The sequence below is a fragment of the Aethalodelphis obliquidens genome, unplaced genomic scaffold (genome assembly GCF_003676395.1).
Source record: "Aethalodelphis obliquidens isolate GAN/ISIS:26980383/991018 unplaced genomic scaffold, ASM367639v1 scaffold70, whole genome shotgun sequence".
Lineage (NCBI taxonomy): Eukaryota > Metazoa > Chordata > Mammalia > Artiodactyla > Delphinidae > Aethalodelphis > Aethalodelphis obliquidens.
The window spans coordinates 2,941,685-2,954,928 of NW_020838014.1; the positions used below are offsets into that span (position 1 = coordinate 2,941,685).

General features: G+C 37.0%; 1 protein-coding gene across 4 annotated transcripts in view; it reads right to left on the reverse strand.

Annotated features, from left to right (window-relative positions):
- Positions 1-13,244, reverse strand: part of DENND2C (DENN domain containing 2C) — a 93,449-nt gene that overhangs the window by 6,346 nt on the left and 73,859 nt on the right. For all 4 annotated transcript variants that reach the window (XM_027091021.1, XM_027091019.1, XM_027091020.1 and 1 more), the window contains exons 10-16: positions 12,730-12,799; positions 11,739-11,816; positions 11,012-11,152; positions 10,382-10,530; positions 9,730-9,907; positions 3,054-3,095; positions 2,008-2,113 (exon numbers count right to left, since the gene is read on the reverse strand). In XM_027091021.1, the coding sequence (XP_026946822.1) occupies positions 2,008-2,113; positions 3,054-3,095; positions 9,730-9,907; positions 10,382-10,530; positions 11,012-11,152; positions 11,739-11,816; positions 12,730-12,799 (764 nt within the window). The remainder of the gene's footprint in view (positions 1-2,007; positions 2,114-3,053; positions 3,096-9,729; positions 9,908-10,381; positions 10,531-11,011; positions 11,153-11,738; positions 11,817-12,729; positions 12,800-13,244) is intronic.

Sequence of the window (13,244 nt, forward strand, 5' to 3'; positions counted from 1 at the left end):
TAATTCAACGTGTTTTTTAAAAAATATTTATTTATTTATTTATTTGGCTGTGTTGGGTCTTAGTTGCGGCATGCCAGATCTTCAAAATGTGTGTTTTTAAGCTTCTTTTTTTTAAATGCTATATTCTCCTGTCAGTGGACATTTAGGTTGTTTCAGTTTTTGCTATCACATACAATAACACTATAAAAATTATTGTACTTGTTTCCTAGTTATAATGTACAAGAGTTTCTCTGTGTATATATCTAAAATGGAATTGTTGGGTTGCAGGATATGTACACCTTTAATGTTACTAGATGATGCTAAATTGTTTTTCCAAAGTGGTTGAAGTAACTTACACATTCTCATCAACACCTGATACTGTCAGACTTTTAAATTTTTGCCAATATGGTGGGTATAAAATGGTATCTCACTGTGGTTTTAATTTACATTTCCCTGATTTTGATGGGGTTGTGTATCTTTTCATATATTTATTGGCCTTTCATGTTTCCTCCTCTATGAAATGACTGTTCATATCTTTCCCCCATTTTCCTCTTGGGTTGTTCATCTTTTTACTTTTAAACTGTAGGAATTTTAAAAACTAAATTCTAGATACTATTCCTTTGTTAGTTATATTTGTTGAAAATGCCTTCATCTAGTTTATAGCTTGTTTTTTATTTCTTTTAGGGTTAGGGAGATTGGGGTTGACATATATACAACTACTGATACCATGTATAAAACAGATAACTGATGAGAACCTACTGTATAGCACAGCAAACTACTCAGTGCTCTGTGGTGACATAAATGAGAAGGAAATCCAAAAAAGAGGGGCTATATGTATACATATACCTGATTCACTTTGCTGTACTGTACAAACTAACACAATATTGTAAAGCAACTATACTCCAATAAAAGTAAAAATAAAAACAAAAAAACATAACTGCTTACTCTTTCCTTCATGGAATACTTTCTTCACTCAGTTTCTACAATATCACATACTCCTGGTTTTTCACCTACTTCACTAGCTGCTCCTTTTAGTCTCCTTTGCTGGATCCTTCTCCTCTTCCCAACTACCAAAAGTTGGAAATCTAAGCACATCATCCCCAACCAGGGCTCAATCCTTAAATCTTTTTAATTTTCTCTCTATACTTACTCTATTGGGCTATTTCATCTGTTCCCACAGCTTTAAAATAGCAACTTTTAAATGTATGTCTCTAGCCCAAATCTTTCCTCTGAATCTCAAATTCATGTATATAAATGCCTACTTGATATCTCCAGCTGAAAGTCTGCCAGGTATTGGATGTCCAATAGGTATCTCAAACTTAATATTAAAAACTGAACTTTTAGTTAGTCCTCTAAACCTTCCCCTTCTCTAATGTTCCCCATTGGTAAACAGCCTTAGTGTTCTCCTCTGTAGAATGGGGATTAAACCATAACACCTGCTTCATAAAGATATTACAAGGATGAAATAAGATGTATGTTAAGTGCTTAAAACAATGCCTGGCACAGAGTAAGCCACCCATAAAATATTATTCATCCTTTTATTCAACAAATACTTATTGAATACCTATTTACTGAATGCTGTTTAAAGTACTGGAAATAGAAAACAAATCGACGGTCACTGCTCTCATGGAACTTACATTTTAGCACATCAGATGGTGATGAAAGCCATGGAGAAAAATAAGGTCAGGGAGGAGGATAGGACATGCTAAGGGAACAGGAACAATTTTAAACAGGACAGTCAGAAAAGGCCTCACTAAGAAAGTGACATTTGAGCATGGGCCTGCAAGAACAAAGAGCAGAAGCCATGTGGATATCTAGGGGAATAGCATTCCATACATGGAACTGAGCAAGTGCAAAAGTCCTGAAATAGAAGGGGACTTGGCACAGCTGAGGGTGAGCAAGAAAGCTGACTATAAGCTTACGAAGGCACAGGCAATCTCATACTGCTATTGCATATGCTTTGGCAGGGTGCTGGGCATGTGGTATTTACTGCCTTGACCTTAAATCCTCAGACCACTTGTCTCATACCTTGTAAAAAATTCTGCTCCTGAGCCAAAATTTCATTTCGTTCTTCCAAAATTTGTATCAGGGCAGCCTGGAGTTTAGGTGGTAGAATTTCATCCTCATCAGATACCTTAAGAGAAGAAATTGAGATTTTCATGAGCTTTGAGAGAGAAAGTCTCAAACATGCCTTATTTAAGTCCCTCAAAGTCCACAGGTAGCTTTGTATATATTTTGGCTGAACAGTCAGTCTCAAGCTTCCTTCCCTACATTGAGCAGAATCCACAAAACTTATGGTGCATACATCTTCATTACATTTAAGAAAAATAAATAATATGCCTTATAAAATTTTCTGGCACTTTCCCACAAAATGTTTCTCATCTCCAAGTCTTATGCTATATTACAAAGATCATCCCCAAATAAATGGTGCTTCACATGTGACGAGCTGACTGATTCTGAAAAAAGACAGTCTTGGGAAACATTCTTTTCACCCTGTCCTCAGTGCTCACAAAACTATATACAGGTTACATACAGAGGGCTGCTCTAAGGCTTTACTAACTCTCCTCTCCACTTCACTATCCAGAATAAGTGACACTTCCTTTCTGCCCCTACTGTATCTTGTATAAGTTTCTATTACACCGTTTCTAAAACTTTATGGCTATGTCTGCTCCCTCTCCCCTCCCCTTTAAACTATAAGGCCTGAGAGATCAAACTGAGTATCTTACTCATCTTTAGTTTCTGACTGGCTAACAGAATATCTAGAAATAATTGGTGCTGAATGCTTGTTAAATTTAATTAAATTAGAGACCTATACATCAACCCATAAGACTTGAAGGGAGGGTTACCTCTTTTGAGAATGGCATTTAATCTGTTTCCTCCTTCCCTAAATTGGGACAGTGAGCTATGAACCCAAATCAAATTTTTCAGGTCAATCTTGTATGATTGGCCGCAGTGTCAAGTCAAGTATGTGTAGGAACTGTAAGTCTTGCCTGAGTCACCTTCTCTAAGTACTTTCACATATTTTCTGGCCAATTATACCCAAACATTACATAATCACCTCCTTTGTCACTCACCTCCTGTAAGAACTTGTCTGCACAGAGATCAACTATCAGCACCTACGGAATAAAGGAGCCAGACAAGTTAAACCAGAGACATTCACAGAGAAATACATTAGACACTGCTAGATCAGGAAGAGTGTTTTGATTCTTTCATGCAAAGGGGAATAGTTTTAAATAAACTTAAAGGTTTATTTGTTTTGTTTCCTTTCTTTTTTTAAAAATTGAAGTATAATTGACTTAAATATTATATTAGTTTCAGGTGTATAAAGTGATTCAATATTATTATACACTAACTTAAAGTGTCAGCCCATTTAAAAGTTAACTCATCAACACAAGTAAAAAGAATTTCAAGTTAAAAAAAAATGATGGCAGCATACCTAGAGATTAAAAGAGACTAAAAAAACCACACCAACCAAATGCACTGCATGGACTTTATTTGGAACTTAATTCAAACTATTAAAAATTTATGAAATAATTAGAGAGCTGAATACTGAATTTTTCTGATATTGAGGAACTGTTATTAAATTTTTTAGGTGTGATAATGGTACTGTGATTATGTTAAAAATCACCTTATAGAAATTCATATTGCAATATTTAGAATTATGAAATTATGTCAGGATATACTTCAAAATATTATGGGAGAGAGGTAGAAGTATGATTGGCCAAAACTTTGTAAGTATTTAAGAAGGGTGATTGGATTTATTTTACTCTCTTGTTTACTTTTACATATGTTTAAAATTTTCCATTATACCAAGTTAAAAAAATAGGTTAATACAAAAATCAGAAGTGCTTCTATACACTAACAATGAAGTGTCTGAAAAATAAATTAAGGAAACAACCCCATTTTCAATTGCACCACAAAGAATAAAATACCTAGGAATAAATTTAAACAAGGAGGTAAAAGATATTTGTGCTGAAAACTATAAGACACTGATGAGAGAAACTGAACAATACACAAATAAATGGAAAGATATTCCATGCTCATGGACTGGAAGAATTAATATTGTTAAAATGTCTAAATTACCCAAAGCAATCTACAGAGTCAGTGCAATCCCTACCAAAATTCCAAAGGCAATTTTCACAGAAAGAGAACAAACAATTATAAAATTTCCATGGAACTACAAAAGACTCCAAATAGCCAAAATGATCTTGAGAAAGAAGAATAAAGGTAGAGACCATCATACCTCCTGATTTCAAACTATATTACAAAGCTATAGTAATCAAAACAGTATGGTACTGGCATAAAACAGACACATGGCTCAATGGAACAGAATAGAGGGTCCATAAATAAACCCCACACATAGTCAATTAACTTTTTTTTATTAATTTTTAAAAAATTAATTAATTTATTAATTTGGCTGCACTGGGTCTTAGTTGCATCACATGGGATCTTTAGTTGTGGCATGAGGGATCTAGTTCCCTGACAGGGGTCGAACCCGGGCCCTCTGCATTGGCAGCGCACAGTCTTCACCACTGGACCACCAGGGAAGTCCCAGTCAATTAACTGATGACAAAGGAGCCAAGAATATAAAATGGGGAAAGGACAATCTCTTCAATAAATGGTGTTGGGAAAATTAGATAGTTGCATGCCAAAAAATAAAATTGGATCCCAATCTTACACCATACACAAAAATCAACTCAAAATGGATTAATGACTTAAACATAAGACCTGAAATCATAAAACTCCTAGAAGAAAACACAGGGGGTAGTATCTTTACCTTGGTCTTGGCAATGATTTTTTGGATTTGACACCAAAAGCAAAGGCAACAAAAGCAAAAATAAGCAAGTAGTATTACATCAAATTAAAAAGCTTCTGCACAGCAAAGGAAACCATCAATAAAATATAAAGGAAATGTAAAGAATGGGAGAAAACATTTGCAAATCATGTATTTGATAAGGGGTTACTACCCAAAATATATAAAGAACTCATACAACTCAATAGCAAAAAAAACCCAAACAATCCAATTAAAAAATAGGCAGAGGAACTGAATAGACATTATTCCAAAGAAGACATACAAATGACTAACAAGCACATGAAAAGGTATTCCACATCAGGGAAATGCAAATCAAAACCACAATGAGATATCATCACCTGTTAGAATGGCTAGCAACAAAAGACAAAAGATAACAAATACTGGCAAGAATGTGGAGAAAAGGGAACTATTGTGCACTCTTTATGGGAATGTAAATTGGTTCAGCCACTATGGAAACAGTAAGGAGGTTCGTCAAAAAATTAAAAATAGAATCAGCACATGATTCAGCAATCCCACTTCTGGGCATGAAACCAAAGGAAATAAGATCACTATTTTGAAGAAATAGCTGCACCCCCATGTTCACTGCAGCATTACTTACAACAGACATGACAATGGAAACAACCTAAATGTCCATCAACAGATGACTAGATAAAGATGTGGTATGTGTGTATGCATACGCACACACACACACACACACACACAAACACACACAAACACACAATGGAATATTATTCAGCCATATAAAGAAGAAAATCCTGCCACTGGTGACAACATGGATGCTAAGTGAAATAAGTCAGGCAGAGAAAGACAGATACCACTTACATGTGGAATCTAAAACAAATGAATTCACAGATACAGAGAACAGATTGGTGGTTGCCAGACATGGGGGTGGGGGATGGATGAAATGGGTGAAGGGGGTCAAAAGGCAAAAATTTCCAGTTATAAGATAAATAAGTTCTGGATATGTAATGTACAGCATGGTGACTACATTTAATAATACTACACTGTATATTTGAAAGTTGCTAAGAGTCTATCTTAAAAGTTCTCGTAACAAGAAAAAAAATTTCTAACTATGTGAGGTGATGGATATTAACTAAACTTACTATGTAATTATTTTGAAATATATGCATATATCATATAATATCATTATGCTGTACATCTCAAACTAATACAATGTTATACGTCAATCATATCTCAATAAAACTGGGGGAGAAAAAAAGCTTAACCCATCAGTGTAATAGGGAAGAAGAGCTATTTCAATAAGTGGTACTGGGATAGTTGGCTATCCATATGAAAAAAATGAGACGACCCCTACCTCCATTTTTTCTTTTTGGCCACATTGTGTGGCTTGCAGGATCTTAGTTCCCTGACCAGGGATTGAACCCACGCCCACAGCAGTGAAAGCAGGGAGTCCTAACCACTGGACTGCCAGGGAATTCCCCCTACCTCCTATTATATATAAAAAAAATCAAGCCCCCGACTTCAGAAACAAAAATTAAAGGCATAATAATAAAGTTTCCAAGAGATAATATAGGAGGCTATGTCCATCAAGTTAATATAAAGAAAAACTTAAGCAGTTCACACACACACACACACAAAAACACTAACCATAAAAAAATTGATAATTCTGACCACATTAAAATTAAGAACACCACTGTATTTAAAAAACACCATTTTGGAGAATGAAAAGGTAAGCTACAAAGGGGCTCGTATCCAGAGCTATAAAAGAAGCTATAAAAACGCTTCTTACAAATCAGTGAGGGTAAACTATTCAGTATAAGGATATAGCCTATGAATTTTACAAAAGATGACAAAAAATGACATTCAAATGGCCAATAAACATATAGAAAGATGCTCACCCTCAACCATAATCAAGGAATGCCAATTAAACCACAGTGAGTACAACTACATACCCATCAGATAGGCTAAATTACACAAACTGATGACAACAAGGGCTGTCAAGGATGTGGAGCAACAGGAACTCTCATACAGTGCTGGAGGAAGTTTAACTTGGCACAGCTACTTTGGAAAAGCTTGACTTTACCTACTAAAGTTGAAGGTTTACTCTATGACCCAGCAATTCCATTTCCAAGTATATGTCCATAAAACTGCATGCACATATGTACCAAGAGTCATGAACAAGAATATTCATAGCAGCATTATTAATAATAACTCCAAACTGGAAACAACTCAGATGTCAATCAACTGTAGAATGGATAAGAAAATTGTGGCACATTCACACAATGGAACACTATACACAATTAGAATAATCAAACTACTGTTGTTAAACCCATCAACATGGATGAATCTTAAAGACATAATGTTGGGGACTTCCCCGGTGGTGCAGTGGTTAAGAATCCGTCTGTCAATGCAGGGACCAGGGTTTGACCCCTGGTCAGGGAAGATCTCACATGCCACGGAGCAACTAAGCCCACGTCCTGCAAATACTGAGCCTGCACTCTAAAGTCCACGAGCCACAACTACTGAGCCCACGTGCCACAACTACTGAAGCCCACTTGCCTAGAGCCCGTGCTCCACAACAAGAGAAGCCACTGCAATGAGAAGCCTGCACACCACAACAAAAAGTAGCCCCGCTCGCTGCAACTAGGGAAAGCCCACACGCAGCAACGAAGACCCAACCCAGCCAAAAAAAAAAAAAAGACATAATGTTGCTCCAAAGAAGCCAAAAAGAAAAGAAAGAAAGAAAGAAAGAAAAAAAATACTGTATGAGTTCATTTATTTCAAGCTTAAAGCCAGACAAAACTGAATTACATTGTTTAGGTATACATGCCTAGGATGTTAAACTATAAACAAAACAAGAAAATGAGCAGCATGAAAGTCAACATAATGGTTACCTTTTGCAAGGGGTGGGGAAGGGAACAGTGATTAGAAGAAAGCATGATGGGGGACTTCCCTGGCAGTCCAGTGGTTAAGACTCCGTGCTTCAAATGCTGGAGGTGCGGGTTTGATCCCTGGTGGGGGAACTGAAATCCCACGTGACACACGGCATGGCCAAAAAATTTAAAAAATAATAATAATTTAAAAAATTAAATTAAAAAGGCATGATGGGGACTTCTGTTTCCATTGACATAATATTTCTATTCTATTCCAATGTTGGTTACATAAGCATTCACTATGTGATAATTAGCTGAGCCATACATTTTGTTTGGGCATTTATCTATACGTGTTTTATATCTGAAACAATTTATTAAATTAACCTAGAGTAGTTTCTGTGTATGATTTTTTAAAAAAGACCTATTCTTCTATACAATGGAGAAAAGACAGCCTCTTCAATAAGTGGTGCTGGGAAAACTGGAGAGCTACATGTAAAAGAATGAAATAAGAACACTCCCTAACACCATACACAAAAATAAACTCAAAATGGATTAAAGACCTAAATGTAAGGCCAGACACTATCAAACTCTTAGATGAAAACATAGGCAGAACACTCTATGACATAAATCACAGCAAGATCCTTTTTGACCCACCTCCTAGAGAAGTGGAAATAAAAACAAGAATAAACAAATGGGACCTAATGAAACTTCAAAGCTTTTGCACAGCAAAGGAAACCATAAACATGATGAAAAGACAACCCTTAGAATGGCAGAAAATATTTGCAAATGAAGCAACTGACAAAGGATTAATCTCCAAAATTTACAAGCAGCTCATGCAGCTCAATATCAAAAAAACAAACCACCCAATCCAAAAATGGGCAGAAGACCTTAATAGACATTTCTCCAAAGAAGATATACAGATTGCCAACAAACCCATGAAAGAATGCTCAACATCACTAATCATTAGAGAAATGCAAATCAAAACTACAATGAGGTATCACCTCACACTAGTCAGAATGGCCACCATCAAAAAATCTACAAACAGTAAATGCTGGAGAGGGTGTGGAGAAAAGGGAACCCTCTTGCACTGCTGGTGGGAATGTAAATTGATACAGCCACTATGGAGAACAGTATGGAGGTTCCTTAAAAAACTAAAAATAGAACTACCATACGACCCAGCAATCCCACTACTGGGCATATACCCTGAGAAAACCGTAATTCAAAAAGAGTCATGTACCACAATGTTCACTGCAGCTCTATTTACAATAGCCAGGACATGTAAGCAACCTAAGTGTCCATCAACAGATGAATGGATAAAGAAGATGTGGCACATATATACAATGGAATATTACTGAGCCATCAAAAGAAATGAAATTGAGTTATTTGTAATGAGGTGGATGGACCTAGACTCTATCATACAGAGTGAAGTAAATCAGAAAGAGAAAAACAAATACCATATGCTAATACATATATATGATTCTAAAAAAAAAAAAAAGGTTATGAAGAACCTAGGGGCAGGAGAGGAATAAAGATGAAGATGTAGAGAATGGACTTGAGGACATGGCGAGGGGAAAGGGGAAGCTGGGACGAAGTGAGAGAGTGGCATGATGAACATACATACACTACCAAATGTAAAACAGACAGTGGGAAGCAGCCGCATAGCACAGGAAGATCAGCTAGGTGCTTTGTGACCACCTAGAGGGGTGGGATAGGGAGGGTGGGAGGCAGATGCAAGAGGGAGGAGATATGGGGATATATGTATATATATAGCTGATTCAGTTTGTTATAAAGCAGAAACTAACATACCATTGTAAAGCAATTATACTCCAATAAAGATGTTTTTTAAAAAAAGACCTATTCAGAATAACACAAGAATTAGCCCATGGTTCAATACCGCAAATAAGATACAACTTCAGATTCATGTGTACTATAGAATTTTTCTCACTTTCATAAACAGATACAAAAATATGACAGCATAATGTATTAACAATCATAATTACATATTATTATTAATTAATGACATATCCACCACTGTTAAAGATCACTTGTTTTCATTTGCCAGTGCCCCAGTCTTTTCCACAGGTACTATTTCTCCCATCTCACCTCTTCAATGGGTAGGTCCTGGAGCTGTGGTAAGGAGCAAGACAGGATTCCAATAAGGAAAGGAGTAGGTGAGCACACAATGTCGATCATAGATGCTGGCAGGACTGGGATGTAGGTATGCTGCCAGGTGAATGGATACAGTGTGGCAACCACAGCATGGCCACATTTTGACAGGGTGCTAGCCAGAGGAGAAAGCAAACGGTGTCATATAAAGAACAACAATGGAGGGCATTTCAGACATTATGTTACAGAATTACAAAAGTGATGCCAGTTAGTGATCATAGATTAACAATTCTGTGCTTACTCATTAAATTTTAACATTTTATTTAAATTTTAAGTTAATTTACTGAATATCTTTAATCTCAATCTAGCTGTTTCCCACAATTTATATTGCTAAAAGCTAGTGTGTACTTAGAAAAGCAATCCCAATTTTTAACAACAGTTTTAACAAAACACATTTTGAAGGTAAATTAATTGTAACCCCCAAAAGTCACTGTTATAGCCGAATGCAAATAGCTTTTGGATTATCCATGTCACTATAGCATTAGGTAACTGAGATCCTACCTAAGTGTTTTCTAATATGCCCGAATTTTAAAATAGTAAGAACAAGTAAAACAACAGGCTGAAGTGACACATTTTACTTATTTCTCACCTTAGGCTGTTGGCAACAAAGATTATCCTCCGCTCCAAAAGGAGAGAGGCACAGACCCGAATGAGATGGCACACACTCAGGCACTTAAAGAGACATTCAAAATCAACATGTTCCAATCGTGAGTCCAGTGGTCGGCACAGTTCAATTGACTGAAATGCAAAATTTGAATCAGGGGAGCTGAGGTGGGAAAACAATCCCTAATGACAATACTAATGGATCCTGTCATTCTTTTACAGGTTAAATTCAAGAGAGAGGGTCTGCTACAAAGAGTTTGTGAAGCTGCCTACGCTAATACCAAGACTTAATACCTTACTTTTGGGCTGTAAATTTCTGGTGAAATCTTTCATCCCACTGGACAACAGTATGTATAATCTTCATTTATCACACTGAAATAGATATTATGCAGGGGCTCAATCTACAAATGATAGAAAACCTCTGGTTCCTGAGTCTAGGATCAACTATCTCACAGATCAACTGGATGTTTCTCCAGTGCTTTTGTGACCAAAACATATTCTGTGCAGTTCATGAAAAAGAGAAAACTATCCTGTAAGGTTTCTATCAGGTAAGGCCGACTAGTGTAAGGCCTGCTTTTTGGCAGCTATCAAACCTTTTCAAAATGGACTAACTTACCCCATCTCCAGCCCCAGGGAGGTAGCTCTTTACTGTGATGGTGCGTCCAGGAGCTGGGAAAGGAGCTTCCATGACACTTCGCATAAATGGGTAAACCAAAGCTGGAGACATTTCTCTTCTCTTTTCTACTTCATCTAGAATCTACATACACACAAAAGATTTTTTTTTTAAATTAGGGACTCAGTTCAAAAACATAAAAGAATCCTATTGAAGGAACTGCCAAACTGGGTGCACAAACTTGAAAATAATACCAACAGATTTTAAGACAGATAAGCTTCTGCAACGAATAAAAGTTCATTAAAGGCATCATTTCTCTTAGAGGTACCTTTAAATCTCCAAGAAAAGTTACCAAAATAAATCAACTTAATTTTAGAAGAGAAGCCCCTTTTTATATCACTAAGGCAGGGGCAAAGAAGGTGACACAATAATACCCTGCAGTTTGGTGTCTGGGAAAGACATGAGACAAGATAAACTTCAGGCAATGTTTTGCTTTAAGCTGGGAGGTTTAGCAAACCAAAACGAGGATGACGGGGCAACATCATCTGGATTAGAGGTCTAAATTTAAGCCTTCAAACCCGTAGCTCTAATCTACTAATGGGAAACCCTTTCTAAAGTACTATGTTGAAGTCTATGCCACTTAACATTGCCTAGTGAAGTCATCAGAAACAAAAACTCACTCAGAGCTCAGAAAGGACACCACTTTTCATAGGGCCCATTCTCCACTCACCTTTGAAAAAAGGTTGAAGCAGCCTAGGCGACTGACCATGCAGTATACCTCAGGGAGTCGCTTTCCTTTGCCTTCTGGCTAAAAAAAAAAACAAAACAACAAAGCAAAAATTAAGCAGCACGAGTCTTTACTAATTTGGACTATTAATACCTCTTAATACTCCTTAGTATAGAGTAGGAGCCAAAGCTCTCATTCTCAATGAACACTGAAAGATGAGAAAATGCTAAAAAAAAAAAAATGATAGCATGATTTATTCTAGTTTAGTGATGGCATATGAGCAAGAAGTAACTCAGAGCTCCCTCGATTGGCTCACTGTACTCCATTCCTCAAATATAACCAGACTGACTTCAGCTACAATGTCAGTGCTTTCTTCATCTATTACAAACAAACAAATAAATAAAATAAATCCATACCGTTTCTATTATGGAACACTCTGTGGCTAACCTCCACCTTGCTCTTACTGTTTAAAGCTAACATAGCTTCGGGACTTCCCTGGTGGTCCAGTGGTAAAGAATCCTCCTTCCAGTGCAGGGGACTCGGGTTCAATCCCTGCTCAGGGAACTAAGATCCCACATGCCGCAGGGCAACTAAGCCCGTGAGCCACAACTACTGAGCTCATGCGTCTCAACTAGAGAGCCTGCGTGCCGCAAACTACAGAGCCCACACGCTCCGGAGCCCGTGAGCCACAACTAGAGAGAGAAAACCCGCACGCTACAACTAGAGAGAAACCCGTGTGCCACAACTAGAGAAAAGCCCGCATGCCACAACTAAGATCCTGTGTGTCACAACTAAGATCCTGCGTGCTGCAACTAAGACCCCCCACAGCCAAAAAAATAAAGAAAATAAAAATATAAAGCTTAACTAGCTTCTTTATAATACACAGATCACTGAGTAGCCCCCAAACTCATCTAGAGATCGTGTTTCTGAAGTTCCTAGTCTGACTCTTTTGTTCCTCTACCAAAGCTGCCTGTAGCACAAGTCTGGGACTTACCAAGAGCTTCTTACAGTAACCAAACCACCGGCTCCCATCTTCACCAGTTAAGACAAAGGAGAACGTTTCACTGAAAAAAAGTCAATAGTTTGAGATCCAAACAACTGCTTATGACATTCCTCGGAACAAGCAATTAAAAATTAGAGTCCAACAGCAGTCATTTTGTGATGTAAGAGGAGGCAGCAATATTATATTTATTGCAAGTCACATTCCTCCTGAGGGAGAATGTCCAGCCCTTGAGAATATCTTGCTTTGTACTGGAGTGAGAGAATAGAATGTGATGAGCTGTTGATACCGCTGCCTCCTTTTACTTTCTTATTTATTTAGTCCAGCTATTAATCAAGCCTATTTTCCTTTTGCTGAATGTCCAGTTTAGTCAAATATATAGGTAAACTATAAATAATTCTGATAAGCTATTCTTCCCTTCCAAATTCTTCTATTTAGTTCTGAGAGGTCATATGGAACTGTGATAGGGAAAAGTTTATATCCTTAATACATAAAAATTATTACGAAAA